Genomic DNA, 19,267 nt, shown 5'->3' on the forward strand with positions numbered 1-19,267 from the left:
TGAGATATTGGAACACTGCTATCATGTCTTCCCTAGTCCTTCTTTTCATTAAACTAGACATACCTAGTTCCTGCAACTGTTCTTCATATGTTTTAGTCTCCAGTCCCCTAATCATCTTTGTTGCTCTTCTCTGCACTCTTTCTAGAGTCTCCACATCTTTTTTACATCGTGGCGACCAGAACTGAATGCAGTATTCCAAGTGTGGCCTTACCAAGGCATTATAAAGTGGTATTAACACTTCACGTGATCTTGATTCTATCCCTCTGTTGATGCAGCCTAGGACTGTGTTGGCTTTTTTGGCAGCTGCTGCACACTGCTGGATCATATTTAAATGGTTGTCCACTAGGACTCCAAGATCCCTTTCACAGTTACTACTACTGAGCAAGGTACCACCTATACTGTACCTGTGCATTCCATTTTTGTTGCCTAAATGTAGAACCTTACTCTTTTCACCATTGAATTTCATTTTACTAGATAGTGCCCAATGTTCAAGTTTGTCAAGATCCTAATACTAACTGCAAAAGAAATAAAACAATATTGTGCTTTGGACTTGGTTGTGGTTGTAAGCTGAGGACTACAGGTAACAGAAGGAATCTTGGATTTCATCCAACAATGTACAGTCTTTTCAGGAAGGATGTCCCCCAACAAACAGGAAATATATAGTTTTTCATCTAAGAAGTTAGATCAAGAAGAATGAATGTCATAGGTCGATTCAATACAGCTTTCTTTTTCTGAAATTTATTCCATAGTTCAAAAAACAGGAATATATGAATTAGGTCCAGTACTTAGGTCAGTACAAATAATTATTCAAGAGTTAGTGGTGTCATGGTTAGAAGCAATGGTAAAGCAAGATATGGATTTAAAACCAGAAATATTCTGTTGGCAGCAAGGAATGCCTCAGCTACTCCCCGGCCTTGTATAGATCGCGAATCCCGCTGGTGCTCTCAATAGTTCCCCCCCCCCGCCATCTGTGCCCCCCGAAGTTGCAGCCAAGGCCTGCATAGGTTTACTTACCTTTAGGCAGCCACAGGAGGAGGAAGCAGTTCCATTGGGGCACAGCAGGCAGGACTCAGGAAGTCACCAAGTGATGATGCGAGGGTGAGGCCAATAACAGTAGTGGGCCGTGTGGTGACTGCGGTATATATAGGGCTGTCAGATTGGCAAGCCAGTGAGTCAGTGAGCAGTGGGCAGGCAGGGCAAGCATGGTGTGGACAGGCAGGGCGAGAGAGCGAGCAAGGAGCAAGCAGCGAGGCGAGCGAGCGGGGACAGGCCAGAGGACCGGACCAGTTCAGGAATGTAGCCGGTCTGCTGGTCCTACCTGTTCAGAGAGCCAGTCCCAATTTTTATTATCGGTTTGGCCAAACCTGTCTGAACCGGTAGGAACCAACCTCTGGTCCCAGCACATGTTCAAATACTCATGCGCTTCTCTGTTCAGGAATAGTCATAAACAAATTCATATTCTTTATTCTGCTCCTTCTCAACTATGTCCTTTTGGCTCGTCATGCACAGCCATAGTTGTAGCAATATTAGTAGTAATAGTAATGCTAATCTTTCCATTTGAAGGAAAGGTGACATATAGATTGCAATCCTATATTTCCTATCTAATGTATTTAATGGGAGTTATTATTGAATAGAAGATTGCTAAAGAATCCACTAAATAATGTTGCCCGAAACAACAGCAAATTCAATGATGATATATAAAAATCTTAAGACAAATTCCTTGTGTGTCCAATCACACTTGACCAATAAAGAATTCTATTCCATTCTATTCCATTCTATAGGGTTAGTGAATTTATAAACAAGGAGATAACAGTAACTCTCAGTAACAAATTGAGAGACCAGATCAGCACCATCAGATGATGGTGACATCATGACAGCTTCCATGTATTAGTCGTGAGCTCATCTCAAGAAGCCCAAACATTGTGTTATTTTTATAAAAAGAACAGAAAAAGTATCAACTTGGCTCTGGAATTCATGTTCTGATTTGTTTTTCTACTATACTGTTACATATCAGGGCGAAGACATCATTTTGTTATTATTCTGAGTGTAATCCACGGAGCAAGATTCAAATGATGTCAGAAGTTATGATTGGGTATATTTATTTCTCTTCTGCCAGCCCAGCTTTCAAAGTAGTTGTAGGTTAAACAAAGGCAAGGACTGTTTCAGCACTTGTCCAAGCTCTTCTTTTATCGGCTTCTCATGGATGAAATTCAGTCGCTGCTTGCTCTCCTTGGAGGCATCTGTTGTTCCATTTTCCTGCTAAAGTGCATTTGGTTTTTGAAGTATTTTCTTCCTTACATATGGAATATTTTGCCTCCATCTTATTTTCGTTCAATGGGAGAATGGGCAGGTAAAGGCACCTTTGCTATTTTTATATGCCAATGTGAAGGGGAAAATATTAGTTCAGTGCTAGAAAGTCAGTTTTCCATATGTTTTATTTCTGAAAGTCTAGAGAGAGATAGGAACTTGTGTCATTGTTCTAATGCATTGCTACAGGATTCCTTTCATTTTCTTTTTTTACTGCAGAGCATAGAAAATGATTTCCCTTTATTTGGAAAAATGGGCAAGTAATGGCTTGGAATCCAACTGGCTATTTGTTTCAGTTATTCAATTTCATAATGTTTGTAATATTAAATGTTCTGCTTTTCAAGAATGCAATTGCTATTTTGTGCGTATGAGTGTTTTTATTTTTATTCCAGTATGATTCTGTATCTGTTCTCATTTTGGACGTGCAAATACATTTTCTCTTGTCTTTTGGAATGTAGTTCATTAATGGTGGGATGCATCACAGAATAAGACTGGAATTTTAACCATAAATGATAAGTATCTTAGATCACCTGTAAACACGTAATTGCCATTCCTGGGAAGAGATTCTTGGTGGGATTTATATTCTTTGGTAAAAGGAGAAGGATTGGATGAGAAGACATAAAAGATTGAGAACCACTGGGTGCTTTTTTAAAAAATTCTCATTCAAATCTGCATGTATCTTCAGAGAAAAAGAAACGAACAAACAGCTTATCTTATTGGAAGTTGGTAGAATTGTATCACAACCATACTAGGCTTATGATTGCTGAATTGCCCCAGGTTTTCTTTTCCCTAATCTCCTACAATTTTCTACAGGGGTATTTTTGTATAAAACTTTGCTCCAACATCATTGCAAAGCAAATTCTTGGAAGGAAACAGATGTAAGCAACATGAGCACTGTGAAATTAATTTGCAGTCCTAAGTGCCCTCTCTTAGGATCAAGTCTTATTGAAAGCATGATGTTCTGATGGTCAGGAATTAAGAAAAAATAGAGCATTTGTAAAGATGTTATTTCCTATAGAAAATCCCCTCGAATTCACCAATATTTATTTTTTTCAGTGAAAGGACAGATTTTTACGTTTAGATATATCGTGATTGGATATCTCATTCCCTTTTTTTCTATAAACAATATTTTCTCAATTATGCATAATAATATTGTATAGCTTCTTGCTTAGATCTGTTATTATATCCAGGTGAAGAATGTTCAATGAATTTTACTGAGTCCATATCTTCCTAAAGCAGGATCCAAGAAATTAAGTAATAATTTACTTTCTTCTGACTTTTGGTATTCTGACTTTTACTACACTTAAGACAATGTCTGCCTCTAATTTCAAACTCTCTTAAAGTGCAATGTTTTGTGCAATCTAACTTCATTTTTCCACTTCCCAGCAAGTATAGCCTTGGCTGCAATTTAAAGAGATTCTAGACAAGCAATTTGATTGATGTGTATTATAAAACCAAATCACCAAATTCCCCATTTGCTGCTTTCCATGCTGTTTCAAAACTAATGTAGTAAAAACTTTGTTCCAATATAACTTAGGTCAAATGTATTTGCTAGGCCCTTACCTATCTTACCTCTGAAGATGAAAGTGAGAGGGAAATATATGCACATATTAAGATGTATAAAGGGAAAAAGATATTTAAAGATTATATTCTTCTTTTCTTTTTAGTGGTCACTGGAGCAGGAGATGGAATTGGAAGAGCCTACTCCTTGGAGGTAGTAAACGTGTATTTTATAACCAAATATTTTGAGATTAGATAGTTTAGAATACATTCTTATATGTTTGTAAATAGTTTATCATTAATACTGTGCCAAAATTAATCTTCCAATTTCTTGAAATATTTTTTTGCCTTGCCAAAGAGGTGTCAGGTTTTTTTTTTACTTCATTGCTGGAATGCCAATGTTAGAGTTACAAGTGGGTAGCCGTAATGGTATTTATGGTTATATATCATTCCACCTATGGCAGTGGAACAATTTTAAATATTGCTAAACTTTGTTTTTCAGCTTGCCAAGCATGGGTTAAATGTGGTTCTCATAAGTAGGACACTCAAAAACTTGGAGAAGGTAGCCTTGGAAATTGGTAAGTTTCCAAAAAGAAGGAACTTTGCCCAATGTCTCATGTTCACATTGTAGCCTCACAGCAGAAAAAAAAAATCTTCATTAGAATAAAGCAAAAATGATACAAAACAAGGAGCAAGCTTTCAAGTCTAATCAGACTGAATGTTACATTTAGAGCAGTGTTTCTCAACCTTGGCAACTTTAAGTCCTGGGGGACTTCAACTCCCAGAAGTCTCCAGGACTTAAAGTCGCCAAGGTTGAGAAACACTGATTTAGAGGAAGGGAATAAAGAGAAAGAACACTGGTTTAATACTGCACGCAGGAAGCTTTAAATTCTAGAATAATGCCTGGGTAGGGATGCCAAGCTTAATTCAGTTAAATTCAAATAAAGTGCAGTTGTGGAATTTTATTTTATTTTTTAAATGAACCATCATGGCTTCCTGTACAAATTATGCTCACATTCAATTTGAAGTTAGGACTAAGCAGTTCATTAAGTGAATCACAGTGGGTTAAATGCAACATCACTTGACCACAATTTGCAACTTCCTGCAACTTCCCTCTTGACTTTGCTTGGTGGCAGCTGACTGTGAAGGCCACAAATGGTGGACCACATGACTGTGGGTAATGTGACCCTCGTAAATGTGTGCCAATTGTCTGAATTGTGATCCGGTGAGTGCAGGGACGTTGTGACAGCTGCAACTCTGAGCCCAGGTCACAAGTCATCTTTTTCAGCACCATTGTAATTTCAGTCACTGAACAAAAGGTCCGAAAGTGAGAACTACATGTATTATGTTTCAAATGTCATCGTGATCAATAGATCAAAATGATGCATTATATTGTTCTAAAGCTATTTTTATTGAACTAACATGTCATCAATTAAAGAAACCTTGCAACAGCAGTAGAGGTAATCTTGTCCCATGACTACCTTCCTCAAGAAAATTCTACTGAATCTAATAGCAAAACACCATAAACTGCTGGAAGACAAAAGTTGATTTATTCATGGCATAACACATGATCACTTTCACTGTTCCCTCTAAGGTGCGCGGCTGCGCGCCCGTGCGCCCGTGCAGGTGGCAAGAAAACACCGCGCAGCAGTTTCCAACTGCCGCGCAGTGTTTTGTACTGTCACAGGCGCCGGAGGCTGGGGAGGTCCTTTGCAGGCGGCTAGAACAGCGTGGGCGACTGAGTTCAGGAAAGCAAGCCCGGGGAGGTCCTTTGTGGGCAGCCAATCCTAGCTGCTTGCGCCTGGCGCTGCAGCTAAAGTAAACCCCCAAAGCCTTTTCAAAGCTCCCGCCGGTGCCCCCACCCGTGGTAGCGGCACCTCCCCCTCTGTTCAGAGCACCTGAGCTGAGCCCCGCGTTACCCCTCCTCTGCTGTGCTTTTGAGGAGCCATGAGGCCGCGGGAGCCAGTAGGAAGGCGGCGGAGGGGGGACGGGAGCAGGGGAAAAAAGCCTCATGGCTTCTCAAAAGCACGGCGGCAGCGGAGAAGGCAGCAGGGGTAATGCGGTGCCCAGCTCAGGTGCTCCGAGTGGAGGGGGGTGCCAGCGGGAGCTTTGGCAGCTTCACTCCAAATGTGGTGGTGCCGTTTGAGGAAGAGGAGAAGGAGGCAGCTGTTATTCTGGTGGCGGCAGGGGCTCGTCGTTGGCATCTTCAGCGGCAGCCCTGCCCCCTGTGAAAAAAACCAAAGATGGATCCATACAGATGACGTCGCCGCAACATGACTGGAGGAGGAATTCTGGGAGTTGAAATCCACAAGTCTTCAAGCTGTCAGGTTTGAAGACCCTAGGTTTTTTTTCTAAAGGGTTAGGGGTGCAAGGGTCTTGCAACCTGACAGCTTTAAGACTTGCATGCTTCAATGCCAGAGTTCCTGAGCTAACATGACTGGAGGAGGAATTCTGGGAGTTGAAGTCCACAAGTCTTAAAGCTGTCAAGTTTGAAGACCCCTTGGGGTTTTTTTTCCTAAAGGGTTAGGAAAATGCAAGGATCTTGTAACTTGACAGCTCTAAGACTTGTGTGCTTCAAATGCCAGAGTTTCTGACCCAACATTTTGGTTGCTAAGCAGGAGCATTGTTAAGTGATACTATATAACACTTTTAATTAAACGGGTACCTTGAATAAACATAACTTTGAGTTTCAAATAATACTGATTTTGTCGTTGTCTTAGGTGACACCTGTGAAAAAAATTCAGGTGCTGCTCAGGCATAAAAATGTGCCGCTCAAACACTATACTTTTCTGCTCACAGTGAAAAAAAATTAGAGGGAACATTGATCACTTTGTTTCTTGCTTACTAAGGATTTGACCAAAATTTATTAATACTAACGCTTATACGCTAAATCATCTGTTAATCTCTAAGGTAAACAAAATGTGTCATTTTTGCTAAAATAAAATGTTAGTAAAAGTTACAATAAATTTTGGGAGCTCCTTCTTGTTCATTGTGTGACTTCCAGCACCGGGTAGGAATTAATTGAATATCTGATATTAAGTCGTATAGTAACTGTTTCCCAGTGGTTCTGCCACTTTTATAAACAGCAAATTGGCTCCAAATATGTTTAAATGGATGTAATATTCCAGGTAAGGTACCTGCTTTGGTGTGCTCATAGATTTAATCTATTTAAACTTAATTCAATTATAGGGGGAAAATAAATTTTAATTTTTTAATTTAATTTAATTAGCACTTCTAGACCGCCCCCTCTCCCAAAAGGGACAAATTAATGTGAAACTCCCTCCTTCTCCTCCATGCAGAACAAACGACTAAGAGAACTGTGAAAATCATACAAGCTGACTTCACAGAAAATGACATATATGAAAATATTGAAGAAAATCTTCAAGGATTAGAAATTGGAATTTTGGGTAAGTTAACCTAGAATAGAAAAACGAAGTCACCAAAAATTAAACTGGTTGAAAGAGGTGTTCCTTTTTATGAATTGGTTAAATGTAACCATTTTTTTTGAACATTAAAACATTGGTAAGGTTTTTTAAAAGTCATCCATCAATAAAAGCAACCAGAATGGAAAAGAATTTGATTTTTAACCACTACTTTGGTTGGGGATACTGATAAAAAAGATTTTAAAAAGATGAAACTCAAATATTTTGGCTACCTAATGAGAAGGAAGAACTCACTGGAGAAGAGCCTAATGCTGGGAAAGATTAAGGACAAAATAAGAATGGGACGACAGAGAATGAGGTGGCTGGATGGAGTCACCGAAGCAGTAGGCGTGAGCTTAAATGGACTCCAGATGATGGTAGAGGACAGAAAGGCCTAAAGGAACATTGTCCATGGGGTCATGATGGGTCAGATACAACTTCACAACTAACAACAACTGATAAAAACAATGTTTGTCAGTTGCCCTTTTTACCTTTTTCCTATACAGAAGAGTGTTATCTGTCTAGAATCAGAAATCTCTGTTCTTCTGATGGACCAAAATCCCACAAACACTGCACCTTGCTAAGATTGTGTCATAACCAGCTTCTTTCTATCCAAGGCCTTGCAACCTCCGGGCATTAGGTCAGCATCTGATGATCATCACTTGCGTAGCATGGGGTAGAAATATATAATTGGGTATCATCTACACATCAGCTTATTGATACCAAATCCCATGTGGATGAATGACTCTAACCCTAACCCTAACCCAGTGGTTTCTTATAAATTAGATAGGAAGAGAGAGAGAGAGAGAGAGAGAGAGAGAGAGAGAGAGAGAGAGAGAGAAAGAGAAAGAGAGAGAGAGAGACTTGTGTCATTAAATACCCCACACGATAGGGGCTCAGGATTGGACCCCTCCTCTCCCACTAGCATTGACTGCTAATGACCACAGAGAAAGGAGGAGAATCACTGCAAAATAGTGTTCTCCACTCCCAGTTCCTGAAGTCAGTTCAATAAGGTCAATAGTATCAAAAGCCACTGAGAGATCCAGAAGAACCAGAAGAACCATATCACCCACATCCAGAGCCCTCCAAAAATTGTTCACATATGCTACCGTGTCCCCCCTGAAAATAAGGCAGGGTCTTATTTTCTTTTGATCCCCGAAATAAGCGCTTGGCCTTATTTTCAGGGAGGTCTTATTATTTTTGGTGCAGGAGGCGGTGAGCGTGGTCACCTCATGGCTGCTATTGTGTTGCAATATTTTCCGGGAGGGCTTATTTTCGGGGCAACAGGGTACCAATGTTGCTTGGTACTATAACTCAGCCTGAATCATGGCTGAAGAGCATCCCAATAAATTATTCAGCAAAATATTGTGTATGATAGTTTCTCTTCTTGTAGCCTTTAAATTTACATACCATTCAATTGTCTTCATCAGGCAGACACGGTTGATCTGACATTAGTGTTATTAGAAAATAACACTGCACCATCATGTTTATCTGAATGGATTCTGTGTATTCTCTATCTTCAGAACAAAGCATCTTCGGTCAGGGTTGGGAGCCTATCATAGGGAGCTGGTTATTTCATCAAAAAGGCAAAGGTGTAAATGCTTTGGTCCCTTTTTTTTATTTTTCAAAAGAGAAAAATTGTGTTTTGCCTTTTAAAAATGCCAATACAACTTAGGAGGTGCTGTGGAAACCAAAAGAGGGGACTTTGGGCTGCATGTGATCCAGAGGCTCTAATGGTTTCACTGTATTTCATGATTCTAATTTGCTTTCCCCCCTTTTTTATTAGTTAACAATGTTGGGATGCTACCTAATCGCTTTCCATGCCATTTTCTTAATATTCCAGACAAAGATGAGGTAAGGATTCTTCTTTAATAGTAATAAGATCATGTATTTGTTTTTTTCACACAAAATGTACTATCAGCCCAGTGGTGGGTTCCAGTATGGTTGCAACCCAGTGGTGGGTTCCAGTATGGTTACAATGGGGCCCAGCGTCCATCACATGAACGCATGCAGCATGCGCATGCATCCTTACCTCTTGCAGCGCATCCACGATGCTCCAGCGGCTCGGCGCCATGCACTCCATGCATGTGCACAGAAGCGCTGAAGAGCTCAAATACAGGTAAGGAGCTCGGGCAGGCAGGTGGCCCTCTGGAGCACCGTACCAGAATGGTACCCTGTGTTCCGAGCAGGCACTGGTACACCCGTTCCAGGGCATACTGCCTGCAACCCACCAATGTATCAGCCAGACCAGAGGAACAACTCCACAGGGACTATAAAATAATACTTTATTGAGTTGAACTATAACAGAGTATTGTAAGCTCAACTGTGCTTTATTACTCCTCCTTCTTATACTCCAGCATTCAAGGTTGAGCCTCTTCCCAAATACTATCTTGTTTATCAGGGCTTAAAGAATGTTTCAGGTAATAGCTCTCGTATATTTCTTTTTTTCCCCAATTTTTTTTATTTTTTGAATAAAAAAAGGAACAAAACCATCCTCTATTACAAATTGTAGAAAGTGTGGCAATTGGTTACAAAAAGTTTTTGTGCGTCTCTTCCACAGTCATCGCCTCTGATTCACGTCAAATTATCTATTTTACATCACATATATTTATATATATTGTTATCATCATACCTCATCCTTCATATGACTATAGTTGTTTTAACGTCCCTTTATAACAAACATTCCAAAATTTAAAACAAAACCACATAGTGGCATTCCCTTATCTATTTTCAATATCATCTAACCACATTATACCTTTATAACACATTCAAAATAAAAAATTAATTATGTTTAATAACAAAAAAAAATTAAACCTCTTTTCTTAATCATTGTTTACAATTTATATCCAATTTCCCTTTTATCCTGTCAATACAAACTATTACATTATCATTATCAGTCATCTATTTAACGATAGTTTGACTAAGTTTAACTTATTTTTCCCCTTTTTTCACCATTTAAATTTTTTACCAAGTTTCCTATCAAACCAATACACACACACACACACACACACACATATATACATACATACATACATACATACATACATACATACATACATACATACATACATTGTTATCCTTTGTCTAACTTTATCCATGAACACTACATTTTTAACATAATGCTCTAATTTTAACAAAAAATTTAAACCTCTTTTCTTAAGCTCTTGTATATTTCTGTTGTGATCATCTCCCATATTATCTAAAATCCTAATCATATTCTAGAGAATATGGGACTAAGTTTTGTTGAAGTAAATAGGTAGCCAATAATCAAGTTTTCTAAATTTGATAGACCCTTATTTCACGTTTGAATTATTTTTTAATGAAGTTTTGTGTCACGAAGCACTCAACCTGGTAGGGAGGAGAATTCAAGCACAGTGTAAGCCTGGATTCACTATACAAATGACAAAGGGCTAGGATTGACTCCCACTAATTTCCTTGGAGCCTGATCTATTGTTCCCAAGAGAAGTCTCCTAGTCTGGGGAGATTCATGTATTATAGGCAGAGCATAATAAAGTGAACTCTGCATGTGTGGATCTGGTTGTTCTTGCCTGACATTTTGACTAGAATCAAGCATGCATTTCTGGACACAATTGGATGTTGGAGGAAGTCTAATGGAACATTACAAAATGATTGTTTTGGATTGTAGGCAGTCAAGATGTTTATTTCTGCAGCAAAATACCAATTTTATTGAAAAGAAAAATGTCAGATTGTGGAAGATTGACTTTTGTGGGATTCTACTGGTTCGGACCATTTCGGGCTCCGAAGATCAGCTGGTAGCGAACCGGTTCGCTCTCATGAGCAAGTGGGCTCGCACGCCTACCCCTGCACTTTACCTACCTTTATCTTCTCAGCTGAGCAGTGGATTGCTGCGCCTCAGCTGTTTTCCTTCCCAAGCAGTAATCCGAAAGATAAGTATTCTGTAAACTGCGCATGCGCGCTCAGCGAACTGGTTGTTAAACCGTAGGACCCCACCCGGGATACAAGCCATCTTGCTAAATAATGTCTGACTTATCCTGCATAAGAAAATTAACCCTCATGAAATAAGAAGGCTCATGCAGCCCTGATGGGAACAGATTTTTAAACATCTCATTCTAGAAACTGAGGTCAAACTGAATTTTCTGAGCATGTTATTTTCTTTAAAACAGCACAACTGCCATGTAATCCATTTATTATTTTCAACAGGACCTCATTAATTGCAACATCATGTCTGTCACTAAGGTATGTATTACAGACCAGAAAAACTCTTTATGTTTGTTTACCTAAAAGCAAGGCATGACATTTGAACTGAATGCAAAGAACACAGACATTGACAATGTCTGGCCTTCCACAAGCTGCTGCGTGGCAACTCTTTGTCATCCCACAGACTAAGGATGGTACTTACACAACTCTTCTCCTTCTGTTGAATCATTTGCACACAATAGTTTTCTGTTCCTCCACTTTGCTTTTATGCTGGTTCCTCTTTGGATGTTGAGACATGACATCAGAATGGGTAACCACCTAGGCTAGCTAAAACTGAATATGGCTAGTGTGTGATAGCAAAACAAAATTTCTAAAGCTGGACATACCAGTTTTACTTTCCCATCACATCATACAATCAAAAGAATTTTAGTGGTAAATATGTGAAAACAGGTATATTAGTATCTTTGCTTATCATTTAGCTATAGGCAATGTAGGAAAGTACATTGACACAATTTCTCACAATGTTCTTTTTAAAACAAAACGAGTGCTAGTTTAGGACACCAACAGGCTTAAAACCTGTACCTCGCCTCCAAACACCATAGAAAATGGCTGGATTGTTTTTGAGCATGCCTCCTTCAATAGAAAAATTGTTACCTTTATCTTTAATAATTGTTATCGCTATCTTTAATCAGCTGAGGTTTATGTAAACATGAAGGTCAATTTTCAGTTTTCTTAACCGGGGATGGGGGGCACTGATAAGACTGTTCTTGTGTATCTGTCATAATTCCTTTCTTTGTGTATAATGCCTTTACTTCAGCAGAATGATCACTGGCTGAGTTTTCCTTTCCTCTAAAAGTATTATGATGCAGCATTTAATTCTTGACGCTTGTCCTGGCAAACTAGGATTTCTTTCTTAACGATTTGGGACAACAGCATAATTTGAACCGATGCAAGTTCATTGCAGTTTTAGCTAATAATATGATACTAAAGCCTTCGCTATCACATTTCCTTCTGCGCTATCAGGAAAAGCTGCTTGTGTTTATCTCAAACATCTTTAGGTGATGTCAAATGTTTTTTTTCCCCTAAACAGAATCTGACAGCTGTTGCTTTGATATTTGTTCAAACACTTTTGTTGGTTCAAACCAACAAAAACAAACCAACAAAAGATGCAAAATATTTTGGTCACTGTATGCATTTCTAAATAGGCCCTTTGATTTTAGATTTGACAATTTGTCAAAAATACCATTCAGTGTAGCCTCAGCAGAGATAAGGAACTGCACCTTCCCCCATTGGCGAGTCTGTTTTTTCCTCTTAACTGATAGTTCTTTTTAGCAGGAAAAATATGGAAGAAAATCTGAATGTTATAAGCAGACAATAGCTGCATAACAAAAGCCTTACCTGGAAGCATTCATGGAAAACCGACTATAATTTCTCATTAGTTTACTTTAACAAGGTGCAAGATGTTTTTCTTGCTACTTGAATCCATATTTTTTAGGATGGAGGCAGTGGTGGGTTCCGGATCCCGTACCGGTTGCAACGGGGCCCGGTGTCCTCCACATGAATGTGTGCTGTGCGCGCATGCATTGTACCTTCCAGCGACATCTCCACAAGCCTCCGCGACGCTCCAGCTGCTTGGCGGAGCATTGCGCAGGCACTGTAGGCGTCATGCATGTATGTGGAAGCACCGGAGGCTTTAAAGGACAGGTAAGGAGCTCAGGCAGGTGGGTGGGCCCTCCAGAGCACTGTACCAGAATGGTACCCGGTGCTCCAGTCAGGCTCCAGTACGCCTGTACCGGGGTGTACCACCTTCAACCCACCACTGGATGGAGGACACATTTGAAATGATGAGAGTACAGGTAGTCTTCAACTTACAATCAGCTGTTTAATGACTGGTCAAAGTTACAATGAATTTTGAAAATGTTACTTGTGACCTTCCCTTAAACAGTTATGACTGCTGTGCACAGTCCCATCATGCAGTTCAGTGGTGAAATCCAGCAGGTTCTGACAAGTCTTGGAGAACCAGTAGCAGAAATTTTGAGTAGTTTGGAGAACCAGCAAATGCCACCTCTGGCTGGCCCCAGTGTGTGGAGGGAATGGAGATTTTGCAGTATCCTTCCCCTGCCATGCCCACCAAGCCACGCCCACAGAACCAGTAGTTAAAAAAAATGAATTTCAACACTGATACGGTTGTATTTGGGGCAATTGGCAATCAGCTTGCATTTACGTCCTTCATGGAACCCTCTGACTCAACAATTCTATGAATGTTTTCAGGCGGTGAAGTACTTTAAATAAAAGAAAAAAAGTATTCCCCTCCCTCCCCTTTCTCTGTCACACACACACACACACACACACACAAATATTTGGGAATCCGTATGTTTAGGACATCGCAGTGTCTATATTGCCAATGTTTGCTGAAATGCCTCAAACAAACTATGAGATGTAGTTTTAATTATTCTTTTTTTTTTAGATGACACGAATCATTTTGAAACAAATGGTGGCAAGGTAAAGCAATTTCCCACCTAATAACTTATTTATTTATTTATTATTTTCTTCGGGGAAGCTTTTTGATTTTAATGCACTTTGGGCTGATTTGAGTTGGCATAAATTACACCATTTTCCAGAGTACTGCATAGTCGCAAACCAGCTATTAGGCCATATCACAGAATCAACATATGCAGCTCATCCAATATCATGGAAAGGATGTTCCCTAACAATTCTCTTCTGTCCATAAATTAAGCAACTGAAGCTGCTAATTCACCAGGCATTTGAATCCATTAGTTAAATTCTAGCAGTTTGGAGATTGGCCTTGAAAGATATACATTATGGCAGATTTTTTCTCTAGACATCAAAGGAAAGAAAGGGATCTTGCAGCCCTTATCTTATATGAGTGCAAATACTTGTTAACTCAATGAAATGCCACAAATCTTTAGTGATCTAAGAAAATTGAGCTTGGGTAAGTACTGGCATCTATGAAACCTGAGTAAGCATATTAGTTTAGTGCAAGGGTGAAATTCAACAGGTTCTGACAGTTCTGGAGAACCGGTAGTGGAAATTTTGAGTAGTTTGGAGAACCGGCAAATACCACCTCTGGCTGGCCCCAGAGAGGGGTGGGAATGGAAATTTTGCAATATCCTTCACCCAGGAGTGTGGAGGGAATGGGGATTTTGCGGTATCCTTCCCCTGCCTTGTCCATCAAGCCACCCTCACAGAACCGGTAGTAAAAAAAATTGAATTTCACCACTGGTTTAGTGCGCCCAAGATACCTGAAAGTTATTTTCATTTTACATTTCAGAAACAAAGGTCTAATTCTTAACCTTTCATCAGCCCTTGGCACCTTTCCTTGCCCTTTATATACAATCTATTCTGCATCTAAGGTATGACTTGAATATTTTGTGTGTGTGTGTTATCAATTGTTATTGGTTTTATGAGACTACAAAAATACCTTGTCATAGTGGAGTTAGGCTTCCCTAAAGGGAGATCTGAACAACTGGGCTGTTCCTGCTGTTCTTTATTAAAAGCTAAAATCGGACATACCCCCATTATAAGACTGTGATGAACCCTGCAAAGGTTATTCAGAGTCCTGATGTTAAAGAAACTGGAAAACCAAAGAGAAAATGTTTTTTTCTCCCATGAACTGATGAAAAAGGAACATAGGACAACATCCCATCAGCCCATGATGTACACATTTATTAGTCTGCTAGCACAAATTAAACAAGACAAAAAAAAGGGTAGAAACTTTGTGTATTTTTGTTTTAATCCCAAATTACTTTTAAAAAAGTTACCAGAAAATGAATATGATTTGCCCAAAACAGGAGGGGGAGAATTGGGTAAACTCAGTTTTATTTTGAGCCATTTCATCTTTCTTCCCCATTATTATGATAGCAAGCTTGTTTATCTGTCCCAGTTCTTAAATTATTATTCTTTTTTAAATATTTATTTGGAATACCTGAACATGTTACTTATAAAAAATAACCCTCAGTGCACTATAGAGAGAGAATATATGCAGCTCTCTTGTGGTTGGGATTCCTGGATAATCCTTTCCAAATTAATATATATTTTGCGAATGTCTCAAGGGGTCTTTTATACCTGAATTAACTGAACTGAATGTAGGCGCAACTTTCTATATTCTCAGTAGAAAAGAACTAGTCAGCAATGACACTAGGTAGTGACAGGAAGGAAAAAATGGAAAGATTTTGAAAAAGGGCTTTGAATGTAATAGGATTTTAGATCCACCAAATAATTTGACAAATATGTACGATCAATGTCATAGTCTTTAAACTGTCCCTTGATTTCTCTGTAATTCTACCTAGGCTTTTGTATATACATTTTCCAAAGCACTTCAAGTGGAATATCAATCAAAAGGAATTGTGATACAGGTAATTACATTTTTTCCTTTCTTTTTGCAGTAAGCATCAAATCAACTGAATAGATTGCATGTTGGGGGCTTTGGAAATTTTTATCATGTTTTCTTTTCTCCTTATAAAAACTCCTTTTCCTTCTTTATCTCTCTCTCTCTCTCTCTCTCTCTCTCTCTCTCTCTCTCTCTCTCTCTCTCTCTCTCTCTCTCTCTCTCAATCTATCTATCTATGTGTGTGTTGTATTTGTGCTGATAAATAAATATAGGGAGACTAGTATAGATCTATTTCAAGCTATTTAGCTCTCATCAGCTAGCCATACCCTTATTGGGATTTGAACCTGGGCTGTATTACATAGGCAGGCTAAGCCACAGGCTCTCCTCCTTATCAGCTGAGCCAGGGAAATAGGTATGTAATATGTAATACAGCCCAGGTTCAAATCCCAGGAAGGGTATGGCTAGCTGATGAGAGCTAAATAGCTTGAAATAGATCTATACTAGTCTCCCTTTATTTATTTATCAGCACAAATACAACACAAACATAACAAAGGCAACATTAAAAATAAAAATATGGTTTTCTGCCTGGATGGTCTTCTGTAATGAGCCGAAGGACAGAAAGAGGGAGTAGTGAGCTCCCTCCTATATTTGCGCATACCAGGGGTTGTAACACAAATACACACACAAATACACACACACACACACGTATATGTGTGTGTATGTATGTATGTATGTATGTGTGTGTGTGTGTATATATATATTCAAATGAAGTATGAACATGTTACAATTTACAGCATTTTCTGGAATGTGAAATAGTGACTGTTATTTTTCTCTTTATTTCAGGCAGTGACTCCCTTTGCTGTTTCTACTCCGATGATCATGCATAAGCAACCCAATCTGATCACCAAAACAGCAGAAGAATTTGCACGAGAGTCACTGAGATATGTTACATTTGGTGATGAAACATTTGGGTGTTTAGCCCATGAAATCTTGGTAATCCGAGTTATGAATTTGCGTTTGAGTGCTTTCCTCTAGCACAATGTTTCTCAACCATGTCAACTTGAAGCTGTGTGGACTTCAAGACTGGCTGGGGAATTCTTGAAGTTGAAGTCCACAGCTCATTGTAGCCAATAATTAGAAGTCTGGTAGCATTTTTTTTCAACTAATACATTTTATTAAAAGGCCTAAGTTGATTATGATCACATTTGTTGAAGCAGGTTCTAAATCATGAAAATGCTGCAAAAGGTTCTTCTGAGTTTTAGCTAGCAGTATATGAGACATTAATGCTCTAACCTTAATTTTAGTGTCAGTAATCCACACAGCAAAACTAGTCTTCTAAGGAAGAAGACCAGTTGCCTGCCCATATATTATACGATTTTATATGGTCATGCAAATACCACATTGATATTTTTGAGATTTGTGAAGAATCCTATCACAGACTTAAAATTAACTCTTGCCTCTTAGATCTGTTTTTCTTTTAATCTGAAAATTAAATTGGCTTTAAAATAGCTGGGAGCCATGTATGGTGCAAAGACCTGGGGTTGTACATTGAGAATACTTTAGATAATAGATTTTGTATTATGCCCTACTGAAGAAAACTTTAGATCTTTTTGGTGCTTCATTGAATCCATATTGATTATGGATTTGCATCTGAATGTTTATAACACTATAATGATGAAGGATCTCTAGCTTACATCACATGCTTTGCATGTAGAAAATCCCAGGTTCTTTGTAACCAGACAATTCCTGGCATTTTTAATTAAAGAAAGATCTTGGATCTTTCGGTGGTAGACAAAAATGTTTCTTGGTACCTTCCATACATGATAAACTTCAATGACCTTAAACTCCAACCAACATAATTGTTGATATGCTACTTGGATGTTATGGCAAAGGGAATCAAAAACACTGGATGGCACAATGTTACTTGAGTGTCTATTATACTTAGAATATACAAGAAAGACAACTGTTAGAAGCTTGCTGAGAGGTGAAGCATAAATGTGCAGCAACAATACAAACTTTCCAATGTATTGTTAAAGGTATTTTCACTGCCATGGAAAGGTATTAAATATACTACAGTAACATGGCTGCATTTGGGTGCCATGCGTGACAATGCCTGTGATGGGAGATTTGAAGCTCTGCCTCTGGCCCCAAAATGCCTTTAGCTTAGTCTTGCTACAGGGCACCAAATGTCCTGTTGTTCTAAATTATAAAAGTGTGAGATCATATGTATTACCGTAATTAATAACCGTAATCTTTTTTTTTTCTCTTTCTCTCTCTCCTTCTCCTTCTTTTGATAAAGGCACGATTTGTACAGTGTATTCCTTTTTGGTTGCTCCAGAGCAACAAAGTACAAGAAACTGTGATATGTCTTACGACGGAGCATATCAAAAGATAACATCTTATCCACCTCAGTGAGCCTCCTTGAGGATCTAGTATGAATTATAGCAGCAGTCAACTTGATTATTTGCAAGATTTTGAAACATGCATGAAAACAGCCCTTCAGTATCTATTTTTTTAAAATCATGTGTTCATTTCTGCTTTGTTTACCCATTTTATTGCTTCCATTATTTGCTGATGCATATTTTTAAGCACTGTGATTTCCAACCATGATTTATACTGTTGATTTTATTTTCACAATAGCTTTAGTGGGAAATAATGGTATATAATTATTTTAGGAAAAAGTTCAGTGTGTTAGGTATGAACAAGAGCAAATGGAGATATGATATGTTTAGTATGTATTCAATCTGCAAATCAAAGCTGACTATCATATAATTTTAGTCAATTATTTGATTTTGTTTGTGTGTAATAAAGTGATTTAACCTAAAGGATAATAATTTTCTTTTTAAATGATAGATGGGAATCACTTTAGAAGAAATGAAGATGTGCTTTTAGATGTAATTCTGATTTTCTCTCTCTTTTTCTATTTTTTATCCACCTGCATTTTCTATAGCTTAATAAATGCTGATTCTAAGCCACTTGTTTTCTTTTTTGCTTCTGTATCTTCCTTATTTTTCTTCTTAAATCCAAACAACCAGTTCACAGAGTGATAATTACAATAGCTATGTACTGATAATATCCATACCTGTTAAGAATTAGCATTAGGTATTTCTTTTTATCAATGTCTATTTTTGAGTTGGTTCAGTCTTGAACACATACAGTTGTCTTCAGCTGTATCTTGGTTGAAATTTCTGTAATTCAACCAAGCGACAGCTGAAGACAGCTGCTTGAGTTCAGAATGAACCAACCCAAAAATAGACTTTGATTAAAAAAAATATTCACCAGATAATATGTGGTTATAATTCACTAGGTTGACTGGATTGGAAAACTTGTTAAGGAACTGGGAATGTTGAAGGTCTCTCTCATTTCTTTTTTACATTGCCAACACACACATAAATCACTTATCACATTTTTTTCATTAATTGGTCAATATTGCCACTTGACAAGTGAAGATGTAAGGGAATGTTTACTTAGATACAATGAAGGTCAAAGTAGCTACTTTAAAGATGTA

General features: G+C 38.4%; 1 protein-coding gene across 1 annotated transcript; it reads left to right on the forward strand.

Annotated features, from left to right (window-relative positions):
• The first annotated feature begins 2,223 nt into the window (after positions 1–2,223).
• HSD17B3 (hydroxysteroid 17-beta dehydrogenase 3) lies at positions 2,224–18,724 on the forward strand. Its single transcript, XM_081945011.1, has 11 exons — positions 2,224–2,350; positions 3,975–4,021; positions 4,310–4,385; positions 7,107–7,214; positions 9,016–9,083; positions 11,412–11,447; positions 13,876–13,910; positions 14,701–14,782; positions 15,719–15,784; positions 16,603–16,752; positions 18,059–18,724. The coding sequence occupies exons 1-11, from the start codon at positions 2,335–2,337 to the stop codon at positions 18,152–18,154; spliced, it is 780 nt and encodes a 259-aa protein (XP_081801137.1). The 5' UTR covers positions 2,224–2,334; the 3' UTR covers positions 18,155–18,724.
• Positions 18,725–19,267: the final 543 nt, after the last annotated feature.

This window comes from Natrix helvetica, assembly GCF_964273705.1.
Source record: "Natrix helvetica genome assembly, chromosome: 2".
NCBI classification, from domain to species: Eukaryota; Metazoa; Chordata; class Lepidosauria; order Squamata; family Natricidae; genus Natrix; species Natrix helvetica.